At 43.7% G+C, this 12883-nt stretch overlaps 1 protein-coding gene across 3 annotated transcripts in view; it reads left to right on the top strand.

The window, feature by feature from the left end:
* The window catches only part of LRMDA (leucine rich melanocyte differentiation associated), a 1119641-nt gene that overhangs the window by 640175 nt on the left and 466583 nt on the right, over positions 1-12883 (top strand). For all 3 annotated transcript variants that reach the window (XM_043476453.1, XM_043476454.1, XM_043476455.1), the window contains one exon: positions 6438-6555. In XM_043476453.1, coding sequence (XP_043332388.1) covers positions 6438-6555 — 118 coding nt within the window. The remainder of the gene's footprint in view (positions 1-6437; positions 6556-12883) is intronic.

Genomic DNA, 12883 nt, shown 5'->3' with positions numbered 1-12883 from the left:
TCGGCTCATTAGAGGGAGAGTGTTGTCATCTCTTCACTCACAGTGTTTGTTCATTACTCTGTGGCCCTTATTGACTTTTCCTCACCATCCTCCCTTACCTGAAGGTGTGAGGGGGTAGTGAGACAAGAAAATTGGAGCAATATGAAAGAGAGGAGACTATGGATGTATTTATTGTAGATTAACTTGGAGGCACATAGAAATCAAGCAAGCAAACTAAAGCTTAAGAGGCTGGGGCAGCATTAGCCCACTCCCTTCATGGTGCAGATGGAGAAACTGAAGCTCAGGAAGGTGGCAGAGACTGAGCCAAGATCACACAGAAAGCTAAGCCCAGAGTCTGGGCTCTTTCCTCTACCCTGCGAGTCCACACGCTTTTTGTTGGGAAGACCTCCCTCTTGTTTCCCCCCCAACACATACACTTGAAAGCTTTGGTCTCTTCAGTAAGCTTCATTTAAGCCACTGCTGACTTTTAAAAATTAGTCAGAGACATTTAGCTGTTGATCAGCGTTTTTGATCAGCATGAGGTAAGCAGTGTTACCAAATGGGGTTGATGCCATCCAGAGCAAAAAAGCTTGATGTTCTGTTGGCGTGTTCACGCTTTTCTGTTAAGCTTTGTGAAAGGACGAGAACAGTTCATGGATCACCTATTGTTGCCTTCAGGGGCCCCCAAGTGGGGGGTGACCCCCAGCTTGTCTCCCCATTTCCTATGCATGAGAGCAAGAAGGCAGCAAAGGCAATAGAAGGAAGCATAGAATGCTGTAAAGGGAAGGAGGTGGGAAAGGTTCCCGTGACTCCACATGCAGTTCCCTTGGGATCTGGAAATGTGTTTCTCGGGTAGAGTCTCAGAAGAAGAAGCATGGCAGCCAGCCCCAGGAGCAGATGTAGGAGATGTGTCTCGGTGTGCCTGTGGTTGTACAGAGGGCCTGGGGAGCAGCCAGATCCCCCAGGGGAGCAGATGTGGGCAGGAGACAGCATCCTCCCTTCCCTTTGAAGTCTAGATGAAAAATGCCAGAGCTTTTGGTAGATAAAACTGACTTGGGAGCAAAAAACAAACAAACCAAAGAAGCCTTTCTGCTGTTGTCTTTGTCCCCCTACCAGTTGTAAGCATCTCTTTAGAGGATTTCTTTCAGGAAATGGCACTTCCTTTATGAAAAGAGAGAGAACCTGAAAAGCTGTGTGCGGGTCTCACTTTTCGAGAATCTGTGTGCAGAGACAGGTGGTTCTTTGAACACCTTCCCAGGGTCCCTGGTCTCTGGGTAACCTCACCCTCCATGTCACAGCCAGGAGGGCCTCTGACTTCATACCACACCCCTCCCGGCCCTGAGACTTTCTCCCAACCACCTTGGGAAGGTCAGGAAAATTGGCATTGCCCTCTGGAGCTGGGGATGTGAGCCTTAGAACTTAGACGGATCTCTTTTCATTAGGCAGTGCCCTGGCTTAACAAGCAGTTTTATAAATCTGAAGCTGTCTCCGGGTGCCGCAGGATTTATGGACGGGGGTTTCTGCCATAAAGTGGTTTATGATGGCTGCCTTCTGTGTTATTAGTAGCTGTCTCTTCCTTCAACCATTGCTGTTTGATAATAGCTTTAAAACACCCAGAATTACTTACCTGCAAGCCCCATTCCCAATAGCCCCTGTTGACAGTCTGAATAAGTTTACTGCCCTTTTGTTGTACTTTACCTTCAAAACAAACTGATTGAACCATCAATAGCTCGTGGAAGCTGACAGAGGCATGTCATCTGGACTAGCCCTGGTGATTGCAGGTTATCTGGGGGAGTTAACCTTCCCGCATTGTTAACTGAAATGTTTTATGTACTATGCAACTTTAGGATACGGCTGTGATAACCCTGGTAACTAAGTAATACATCACAGTAAAGAGATTTTGGTGCAACAAATAACCCTGGATTAAATTTACAAGGGTTGAATTGATATTGTAAAAGTCTTCATTCTATGGCTTCGGGAATCCTCTCTTGTATTTTTATGGCAAACTTGTATTATACTCAGGATTGAAGCTGCAGCTTTTGACACCCTGACATGACCTAGAACAAAGGGAAATAGATCTCCCAAGACCAGAATGGGACAGGCAAGCTCACTGACTAAGCATTGTCAGAGCTGGTTTAGAGCTGGTACCAAACCACCAAGGGGCAAGAAAAAAGCTCTGGTGGATATGGTTTCTGTCTGGGCACTGGGGGCCATAGACATCAGGGGCAGGACAGACCATTAGCTGAACTGGGAAGGATACACTTGGCCTCCTTATCAACTTCATAATTCCAAAACTATTCATCCTTGTGGTGTTTTTGTACTTGGACAGTGATTTGCAGCAGGCCTAGCAGCATATCAGCCTTACCTGGGAACTTATTAAGATGTCAATTTGAAACTTCATTCCAGATGCAGTGAATCAGAAACTCTAGGGAGGGACCCTGTGATTTGTGTTTCAACAAGGCCTCTGGGGGATTCTGTCACCTCCTCAAGTTTGGGACCCACTGGGCTAGAATGTAAGTTCGTTGAAAGTCGGGGCCTTGTCTGTTTTGCACATCACCTATTCTTAGCACCCAGCTCAGTTCCTGGCAGGTGGTGGTTTCTAAGTATTTGTTGGGGGGTGAATGTGTAAATAAGTGAAAGAAGACCTCTCCTAAGGGACATACTCTGAGGCCTGAGCTGAGTCTCATACTGAACTATTTGGAACGAGCCTTCCTAGTGTCTCTCAGACATCTTTAGGCATCAACCACCTGGAAATCCAGGCTGACCAGCTGGGTGGGAGTCAGGTCACCCCTAGTTTCAGGGTAACTGGCAGCCTGTTTCATGGATGTTTCTTTGGTGTTGAAAGAAGAGTGCTCTGAAAACAGTAGCTCTTTGTCATCTAAAATTTTTTAACTAGCTTAAAAGCTAGCGCTTCTCTCTCTCTCCTTTGATTTCAGGGCTGTGATCCAAAGTGGGGCGAAATGACAACATGCTGTCTGTTGTCACCATGGTTCCTGCCAGCCCCGTGAAGACATCTTTCATTCCATCATTAAACATTGGCTGATTTTCTAATACTGACTTTTCTTCACCTGAATATTCATCTTTTCCCACCCTACACTTAGTGGGTGTCTTTACTCCTTTGAGCGTCACTCCTGACATATTGTTTCTGTCTGTACGTGTCTTTATTTGAAAGAATCTGTTGTCATCAAGACTTTGCTGCTACAAGCAGAAGATGGAAGTTTTCTCTGACACTGACTGAGGCCAGTGGGAGTTCTTCTGGAGGATAGAAAGGTACTGGGGCCTTTGTAGAACTTGTCTAATTTCAAGTAAGCTTAGGTGGCATTTGGAGAGGGAAAGAAGAGGCTTAGGGAGAAAGAAAGAAGATAATGAGTAGCTTGAGGCCAGGGAGAGAGCAGAAAGTAGGTAGTCAAATTTCTAGGACCTCAGATGTTGGTGTGGAAGTTTCTGAGCAGGAAAAGGACACCACAAAAGAATTTAGAGTATTTTTTACTTTAAGTCATAGGAAGGCTGTGACTAGAAACCTCTGAGCTATTTGGCATTTGAGTGATCAGCTGAATCTCACCTGGACAAGCATATGTGTGGCCCTTTGATGATGTGAGACCATCCTATGAACTGGGGGTGCTGGCCATGGGGACCTAAGGCTCCACTGAGGAGGGAGGCCTGCTCACACCTCAAGTAACATTTGCACTGAGAAGAAAGCTTAGTGTTTGGGAACTGCTTTAGGGCTTATTTCTTTGAAGCTTTCTTAAGATTTCTTATTCTTCTTTCTTTGTGTTTGAAAAGCTACTTTGTACATAACTTCAAACTTGGCACTTAGCTATGCCAATTTCTAATTCCTGTCTTTGAACCCATCTTCCCCTTTATATTAGAGCCTTTAAATTGCCAACATCGGTTGGATCATAGAAAAAGCAGAGAATTCCAGAAAAATACCTACTTTTGCTTCATTGACTACGCTAAAGCCTTTGACTGTGTGGATCACAACAAACTGTGGAAAATTCTTCAAGAAATGGGAATACCAGACCACCTTACCTGCTCCTGAAAAATCTGTATGCAGGTCAAGAGGCAACAGTTAGAACTGGACATGGAGCAACAGACTGGTTCCAAATAGGAAAAGGAGTACGTCAAGGCTGTATATTGTCACCTTGCTTATTTAACTTATATGCACAGTACATCATGTGAAATGCCGGGCTGGATGAAGCACAAGCTGGAATCAAGATTGCCGGGGGAGAAATATTAGTAACCTCAGATATGCAGATGATACCACCCTCATGGCAGAAAGTGAAGAAATACTAAAGAGCCTCTTGATGAAAGTGAAAGAGGAGAATGAAAAGGCTGGCTTAAAGCTCAACATTTAGAAAACTAAGATCATGGCATCTGGTCCCATCACTTCATGGCAAATAGATAGGGAAACAATGTAAACAGTGAGAGACTTTATTTGGGGGGGTCTCCAAAATCACTGCAGATGCTGGCTGCAGCCATGAAATTAAAAGACGCTTACTCCTTGGAAGAAAAGCTATGACCAATGTAGACAGCATATTAAAAAGCAGAGACGTTACTTTGCTGACCAAGGTCTGTCTAGTCAAAGCTATGGTTTTTCCAGTAATAATGTATGGATGTGAGAGCTGGACCATAAAGAAAGCTGAGCACTGAAGAAGTGATGCTTTTGAACTGTGCTGTTGGAGCAGACTGTTGAGAGTCCCTTGGACTGCAAGGAGATCCAACCAGTCCATCCTAAAGGAAATAAGTCCTAAATATTCATTGGAAGGATGGATGCTGAAGCTGAAGCTCCAATACTTTGGCCACCTGATACAAAGAACTGGCTCATTTGAAAAGACTCTGATGCTGGGAAAGATTGAGGGCAGGAAGAGAAGGGGCCAGCAGAGGATGAGATGGTTGGATGGCATCACCGACTCGATGGGCATGAGTTTGAGTAAGCTTCAGGAGTTGTAATGGACAGGGAAGCCTGGTGTGCTGCCCCCCATGGGGTTGCAAAAAGTTGGACACAATTGAGTGACTGGACTGAACTGAAAGAGCGGGAACCATGTTGTAATCACCTCTGTATACTTAGGCCTGACATGAAGTAGGTGCTTAAGAAACATTTGTGCAACTGAAATGAACTGGTATTTTACGGTGTCCATTCTGATGCTTCTTTCCAAAATGGTTTGAGAGTGAGAAAGAAAAATTGGTCCCTGTCTTCAAGAAGCTTATAGTTTTGGTGAGGACATTAACTGAAGGACAATTAGAAAATAATATGGTGTTAGACTGGGGGGAGGGGTAAAAATGCCTCCTTGGAGTATTGAGAAGGGAGAAAGCAGTGTGGGCTGGGGATGCAGGAGAAAACTTCTTGAGGGTTGGGATTTGGAAAGATGAATGAATACTGAGGATGCTGGATACAGGGAGAAAAAGTCAGATTCCCATGGAGATGATGTGACTTACTGCTCTTGACATTGGATATCCACCTTTTCTTCCTAAGTAGGAAAGGGTCTAAACAAATGCTCCTTTGATTGAAGGAGTGTGAGGGCTTGGTGGAAAGCATCTGGGTCGGTGACTGTCCCTAAGGAAGAGGAGCTACAGGCAGGTGTCTATACTTTTTGTATCATTTTTTATATGCTTACATACCTATCTTCTGACCAGGTGAGTCTTCTTGTCAACTCCATACACCTGCTTAAAGATAGTTCATCACACAAGTAGTCAGTCATTCAGTTATCCTTAAAGATGGTAATGGATCCCAGAGACTCTTTCCAGGGAGACCATATGGCATATTTGGGCTGTTGATGTCCACTGGAAACCAACTCCCCTTGGTTTCTCCTTGATGGAGATAATCTTCATAGTGCCAGTGTAGAAGTAACTCAGTGATGATGAGAAAAAGTCCTCAGCATGTATGTCTGATCCCTCAAGGAAGCAATTTCTCAGCTATGTATGTTCTTACTTATATCCCAGAATTGTCCAGGTTGTTGTTATTGTCCTGATGGCAAATTAAAGTCTCTTGTCTCAGCTTCAAAATGAAGGTTTTTTTGTTCTCTCAGAGATGAGAATAATACAGATGACCCATAAGAATGACAGTAATATGAATGGTATGATCAGGTTGTAGGTTATTTTCTCTGAGAATTTCTTGTGTATCAAAGATTTTGGGTCCATTTTCCAGAATGGAAAAAGGTAAATACATGGATAGGGTCTTATTGGTGAATCCAGGTGTGCATTTGTGAGTATACCTTTGAGTCAAGAACAACCATTAGTGTATGTTTTGAAAGTTTAGTTGCATATCTGTATAAAACAGAACTGTTTGGATTCCCCCGAAGAGTGATTATTCATTGTGAAAGAAGAGGGGAGAAGCAGCAGCCAAGGTCTAAACTTCTGAAGACTTAATGATATAGTTTCCTGAACATCAGATAAATTGCATGAACCTTTAAGTCCATCACCCCAGTCTTCCTGAGCTGTCTCTGACTGTTCTCTTCCAGATGCTTTGTTCTGCACAAACTACCCAATTTGAAGTTTCTGGATGCTCGGAAAGTAACCAAACAGGAACGAGAGGAAGCTTTGGTCAGAGGGGCATTCATGAAGGTGGTGAAGCCCAAGGTAAGCCCCCTACTCTCTTGTTCTTTGTGAGGATTTATGCCTCACCTGTTGGGTACTCTTCAAGGCTGGAGGAAGTCCTCCTGTGTGTTCAGAATGCACTAGGATTTCATCCATGGAGACACCATTGGCCAAACAAGAAGTAGAATTTGGTATAAGCTGGGTCTTCCTGGGACTCGTGGGGGGCATTGTTGGTATTATAAAGTGATTGGTAAGGTGATTTCAGACAGATGGCTCTTGTACCAATAAAGCAGCATCATACACAGCCTGTGATGATGTTCCCAGCATCAAGGAGAATTTCGAAGCAAGGAGGATTTCAGGCCTCCTTGAAAGTGTTTCATTTACAAGGTGAGACCACTGCAGACTCTGGAGCTGAGGAAGGAGAAACAGGAGAGCCTCGGACAGTACTGTTTCCCAGGTAGGTAGGGTTCCTCTAGTGCCTCAGCGGGGGCTCTTCTTTCTCGGGGCCAAGGGGTGCTTGGGGAGAGTGCTTGTCTCTTGTCCACAGGTGAGGGCTCAATAGCACTTGGAAATACTGTTAGCACGGAAGGCAATTTTTCTGACAGTGTGGTCTGAGACTGATGTGTGCGTCCTTCATTTGGCTCTCCAGAGCTCAGGCGAATGCTGTTTACTGACCTTTGTTTCACCAACTGAGTCTGCTTTGAGGCCAGGGGATTGAATGTGGTGTCATGTTAATGACAGCACTGGTGAGGCAAGGGAGATTTGGCTTGGGGTCTTGGATTCACACACAAGATTATTAAGGACATGGGCTTGGGAGGAGCTAGGATCCTTCAGTGAAGCCTGAGGCTGGGGAATGGACTTCATGGCTCCTTTGGAGGTCCGTCATGTCCTGGAGCTCTGTGGAGCTGCAGTCACTTCCTGTGGGATCCTCGTTTGTGTGTTGAAATCTTTGGCGCAGAGATCCTTGAGGTCTCATTTGTCCTCACTGATGGACTTGGAGCACTCTGCACGTGCATTGGAAATGATTAAGAGGGAAAGAGGAAAAAACAAACAGAACCAAAACAGAAAAATGAAACCTCTTCCATCAAGTCACTCAGCTGGCAGCAGACCTCAGGCCACTTTCTTTCCCTGAATCCATGAGGTGCAACTTATTTCCCGTTATGCTGAATAAAATTGCTAACAGTTGTGGAAATATATGATATGGAGAGTAGAATACTGGCAGATAAATGTATTGTTACCTGTTTCAGCATGTGGGAAATTAATTGAGTGATTCGTTTCATAGCTATTAAAGTGTTAACGGTTTTCCTTATGGAGACACTGATTTGATGTATTGCTCGTGACTGCCTTTAGTTATTCCAGCTTTTGTGATTTTGTTCAAATGAAATAATTTATTTCTTGGCCTCCTTTTGTTTTTTTTGTTTTTTTTTGTTTTTTTTGGTTAAAAGATTCTAGAGACAGCCAGTATCACCAAACCAAAATACAACAAATGGAGTGTTTATAATATCTTGGGTTCCCACACATCTTGCATTTCTCACCATTGTGTATGCATGCATTTTATGGAATAGATACTATTTCTCTTGTTTTCATTGTCTTTGACATGGAAGCTCTCTACTGTCACTGGAAATCTGGGGAGGTCATAAAGATAATACCCATCATATTGGAATGGGGTATCAGTGGTGTCCACTACTGTTCTAACGTTCTTTTGTGTCCAGGTATGTGCATCCTCACATAACCTTCGAATGTGGAAGGAAGGGAGCATTGACTTACTGCAAAGATGCGGTAACTCAGGCCTAGGGATGCTGTCTGGGCTGCCCAAGTCATGAGCTCATAATTGCTAAAACCCAAGCTTCAGCCATGTGTCTATCTGCAGACCCCACATTCTTTCATCTCTTATTCCTGGAGCACTGAGCTCACCATTCCCTCTGTGCATCTCTCTGTCCCAACAGATCCTCCAAGGAAGGCCTAAGTGAAGAAAACAGGCAAAAGCAGGACTGTTCTGCTGGAGTAGATATGGGGGAGAATTGAAGGTATCCCCTCCCTTTGAAAGCAGGGACAGGCTCCTTAAAATCCAGCAGTGGCTGATTCTGAGTCATTAGCGCCATTGACAGAAATGCTCGTCAGAGCTCCCAGTCAGTTTCTGATCACTTACAGAATCAGCTCGTTTGTGTGACTGACTCTACTATCTTTACTAACTGTGTTAAGCTTTGAAATATCCATTAATTATCAATATTTGGAGAAAGACAAAAACACTCTGACAAAGCATCAGGACTTTTGGTGGCTATCCTTTTGTAGAGTCCCATGATTTTCAAACTGGAGAGGGTAGGGCTGCAAAACTCTCTGGTCTGTGCTTTCTTCTTATGGATGCAGGAACAGGGAGAGGATATAGTTCCCTAAGGCCCCGAAGCCCGTTGGAGGCAGAGCTGGGATGAGATCTCGGCCGTCTGAGCTGCCCCATGTAGTGTTCTTTTCACCCCGTGACCCTTTAAGTGTACTGGAGAATTTCTATGTGTTGCCAGTTTCATATCTAGCCCTCATGCCTCTTGTGAATGGCAGACAATTCCCTTTTGTCTGTTTTTTGCAGAGAGATGCGCTTTTACTTTTCTTGCAGATAGAAAGGAGCCAAATGAGCTCCTTGCTGAATTAATAAATTGGTGTTAAGGCTGGTTCTCGCCTGCTCACAGTATGTACAGACATGCGTTTGTTCCTTGCAGGTGTGTATATATGCACTCCATCTCTGTGTATATATACATATGTATGTTCCGGGAGGTATGTGTACACTCGGAGTCAGCTCCTAAGTGGAGAGCAATTTCCTCTTGGTGAATTGCCGACGCTGCGCTGAGCACGCTTGGTGAAGACCTATTTTTCATCACAGACTCAGAATCTCAAGTTGGCTTCTGTCCTTTCTGAAGCAGTGGCAGTCTGTTTTGCTTATTCAGCAGAATGCTCTGATGGATGATCAAGGGGGCTGTGATTTGGGGAGCTGTTTTCATTTTATTCCTGACATAAAGTATTTGGGAAAATGGCAAATGCCTCTCCAATCACAGCCCTTGCCTTGGAGGTAGGAAATGGGCAGTCTGGGTGTTCTCGGCTGATGCAAATGCAGACTCATCCAGCAACTCATAAACCCCCTAAGTCACAAAGGCTTGATAACAGTACCTGGCAGGCCCGGCGCTTGAAGTGCGAGTCGGCTTTCAGTGTCTCGCACAATGACACGTTTCTCCTTCATGGCTGCCTTCTGGCTTTTGTTGTTTAAAAGCTGCCTTCTGTCTGAGTTCTGATTGTTCTACAAAAAGATGCTGTCATTCTTTAGGAATTGATAGTTAATGTTGCAGTAGCTCTTCTAGTCTTGCTTTCTGTGTGTGGGGGTAGTGAATGGTCCTATAACAGCTAGGCTTTGCTCATTTCCTGAAATTTTAAAGAAAATATGTACTCTGAAAAATATTGGCCATTAGATCATGGCATTGTCAATGCAGAGAGTACCCAAGTTGGACATACAGGAGGTGATAGCCCCCCAAGAACAGCTTCTATAATGACCAGACTCTGACTTGCCCCACCACTGCCTGCTCCAGGAAATGTAGATCAAAGCAGTGTGGAGGCCTGTCCAGGAGGGCATGCATGGTAGGCATGCCAGCCCTATGCATCAGAGAGACAGTGCAAGAATCGACAGTCAGAATTGCTTAATTATTTCTTGGCATTGTAATTATTCATCCGTGTTCTGGCAAAGAGCACAGTTGTCAATTTTTTTGACATAATTATTTAAAACTGAGCCCTCTTGTTTACATGGACATATAGGAAGTTGGCTACCAATGGTTTACTCTTCAGAATCTTTATAGAAGCAATAGCAACAACCAGGGAAGCTGGACTGAGAACCTTAGCCTCTGTTAGAAAGTGTTTTTACATGTGTGTTTTTGCTTGTAGTCATGGCCATTCTCTTATAGGCAAGATAGGGTCATAGGTTTATTTGAGTTTTGGTGTGTCCTTGAAAATATGGCATCCATGTCTTTATGTAGGTTTCCTATGGTGTATAGCTTGTGTATTTGTGTACTTTTGCATAGATGTGTTTATTGGTGTGTGTGGGTGGGGTACTTTTCTTGGGGTTGGGGGGATGCTGTAAGAATGTGTGTGTGTGTGTGTGTGAGGGAGAGAGAGAGAAAGGGGAAGAGATGAAAGGAGGGCGAGGGAGATGTGTAAAGGAATAAATGTGTAGTTTTGGAAATCTTTTCTATTGTCCTTAAACTGAAATTTGAAAGCTCTTTGGGTCCAAGGACCACCTCCTTTCCTGATTATAGTACACAGTCCTGCTCTTGACACGGAGTTGGGCCCAAACTTTCTTGGGTACCTTTAGCTTCTTCCATCTGTGTCTGGTTTTGAATTTCCATGAAGAAAAGAAGCATATTAGGAGTAGAAGCATCTGGAAGCCCACTCTTTGTTGGGACGAGGCAGCTGCTCACCTCCTGGGGTGTCAGGTCTATGAGGACAAGGATTTGACTTGTTTTGCTTCTGTGTCTCCGGGGCCTGGTGTATCACAGAGGCTCAACCAATACCATCAAAACAATAAACTGTGAACAGGGCATGTTGGAAAATCCATCATGGAAGGTGGTTCATTTTTATATTGCCTCAATATGGTCCTCTGCAAAAGCAGGAAAAGGACACTTACCTCAAGAAAATATAATAACTTAAATCCGTATGTTGGCAAAAAAAGAGGGATTCTGGTTTGCATATCTATTTTTCCAAAGGATTTTACCCTGGGACTATTTTTGATGGCAGAATCTATGGCCACTGTGATCCCTGGGATCATGTCTTCTCCATGGAGCTTCACTCCTAGGATGGGGGCAGAGGTGCAATCTGAGCTCTTTCTCACTGCTTACGTGTTCTCTGAGTCCTTCTCTTAGAACCCACCTGCTCATGTTAGAGCTTTTAGGGGAAAAAAGGTAGCTTTTCCCAGAAAACATGTTGGCATACTCCACAAGTCTATGAGCTATTAAAGTGAGATTTTTCTCAGCCTCGATGCTCTTGTGCTTCTTGTCTGCGCTCCTTTTTAAAGGAGCACTGCCTCATGGCTTGTTTGGTTTACTTATTGGTTTCCATGCCTAGCCTCGTTCCTCACTAAGTGCTACCTTGTTCTAGAGCACAGTGTGTTTGTCTTTCATATATTCTCTGAGCCCATGCAACCAATTGTGAACATGTGAAAGGTTATCCGAAACTCCCTCTAGATGGGTTGCAGTTACTAACGCTTGTTCTGTACTCAATATTTTTTAAAGATATGTATTTTTCATAAAGCCAGGGATATGCCTATAAATAAATTTTGTAAACTATATGAACACGCAGTTAAGTAGAAAATAAGCCCATGTATGTTGAAAGTTCTCTACTGTGCCAAACATCATAAAATGAAAAATGTCAGTTGATTTTTCTAGATATTTCTAACTACCTGAATGTGTTAGTGTTCTATGGTTTATTTCTGTTTTCACACAGATGTTTCTTATCCTGAGACATAGTCAGATTCTACTTCCAGTAACTTTATAATTGATCTTGAAAGGAGGAAAATTTTCAATTAATTTCTTTTTTGGAAGATGTTTGGGCGGTGTGTCTAGAAGCAACTTCAGAAGCCAAAGATTTTCAGTTTATTTGTTTTTATTCTTTTTTCTGATTTCAGTTTACCATGTTCATTTGATGGGGGATCACTTAAAGTTGTTTTTTTTTTTTTTAATTTTTAGCACCATGGCATCCTGTGTCTCAAATAAATGCTTTCAGAGTATTACTTTTTAGAAACAAGGTTGGTAGCTTTCTATGGCTTTGCTTTTGGATAACAACTCTCTGAAATCAGGGGTAGACTCTCACAGTGAAGTTGTGTCTCCAGCACCTAGCAAAGCCCTGTAGCTAGAGGACTGGAATCCACAGTAAAAGGGAAGTGAGATAGAACTGTAGGTGGTGGTCGCACCCTCTCAGAGTCATGTCCAGATGTCCCTGCGGCCTGGCCAGCCAGGTGCTTCGCACATAGTAGGCATCATTCTCCATTAAGTCCAATGCCTGGTGAGATATCATTGTATGTCTGTTAGAGTCATTGGCTTTCGTTGTACCCTGATGGCCCACCTCCACATTCTTCCCCTCTGTGGCCTCCAACATGCTGACCTTTGTCCAAAGATATTTGGACACACATATGCCTAGAGGATCTTGGAAGTAAGTTGCAGTTTTGGGGGGAATAAGTGTTGCTAGCTTGCAGCCTCTGGATCCTACCCATTTTAGAGAAGTGGGGTAGTTTTCTTCACTTGTCTAAAATTATTCTTCTGTCTTTGCCCTTGCCATAGCTTCCCCTTGAAGAGAGGGGTATACTTCTCCATCCCATTGACTTTGGACTTGGGCAGGTGGCACT

The sequence above is a fragment of the Cervus canadensis genome, chromosome 8, assembly GCF_019320065.1.
Source record: "Cervus canadensis isolate Bull #8, Minnesota chromosome 8, ASM1932006v1, whole genome shotgun sequence".
Classification (NCBI taxonomy): Eukaryota; Metazoa; Chordata; class Mammalia; order Artiodactyla; family Cervidae; genus Cervus; species Cervus canadensis.
This window is presented reverse-complemented; position numbering and strand designations above follow the sequence as displayed.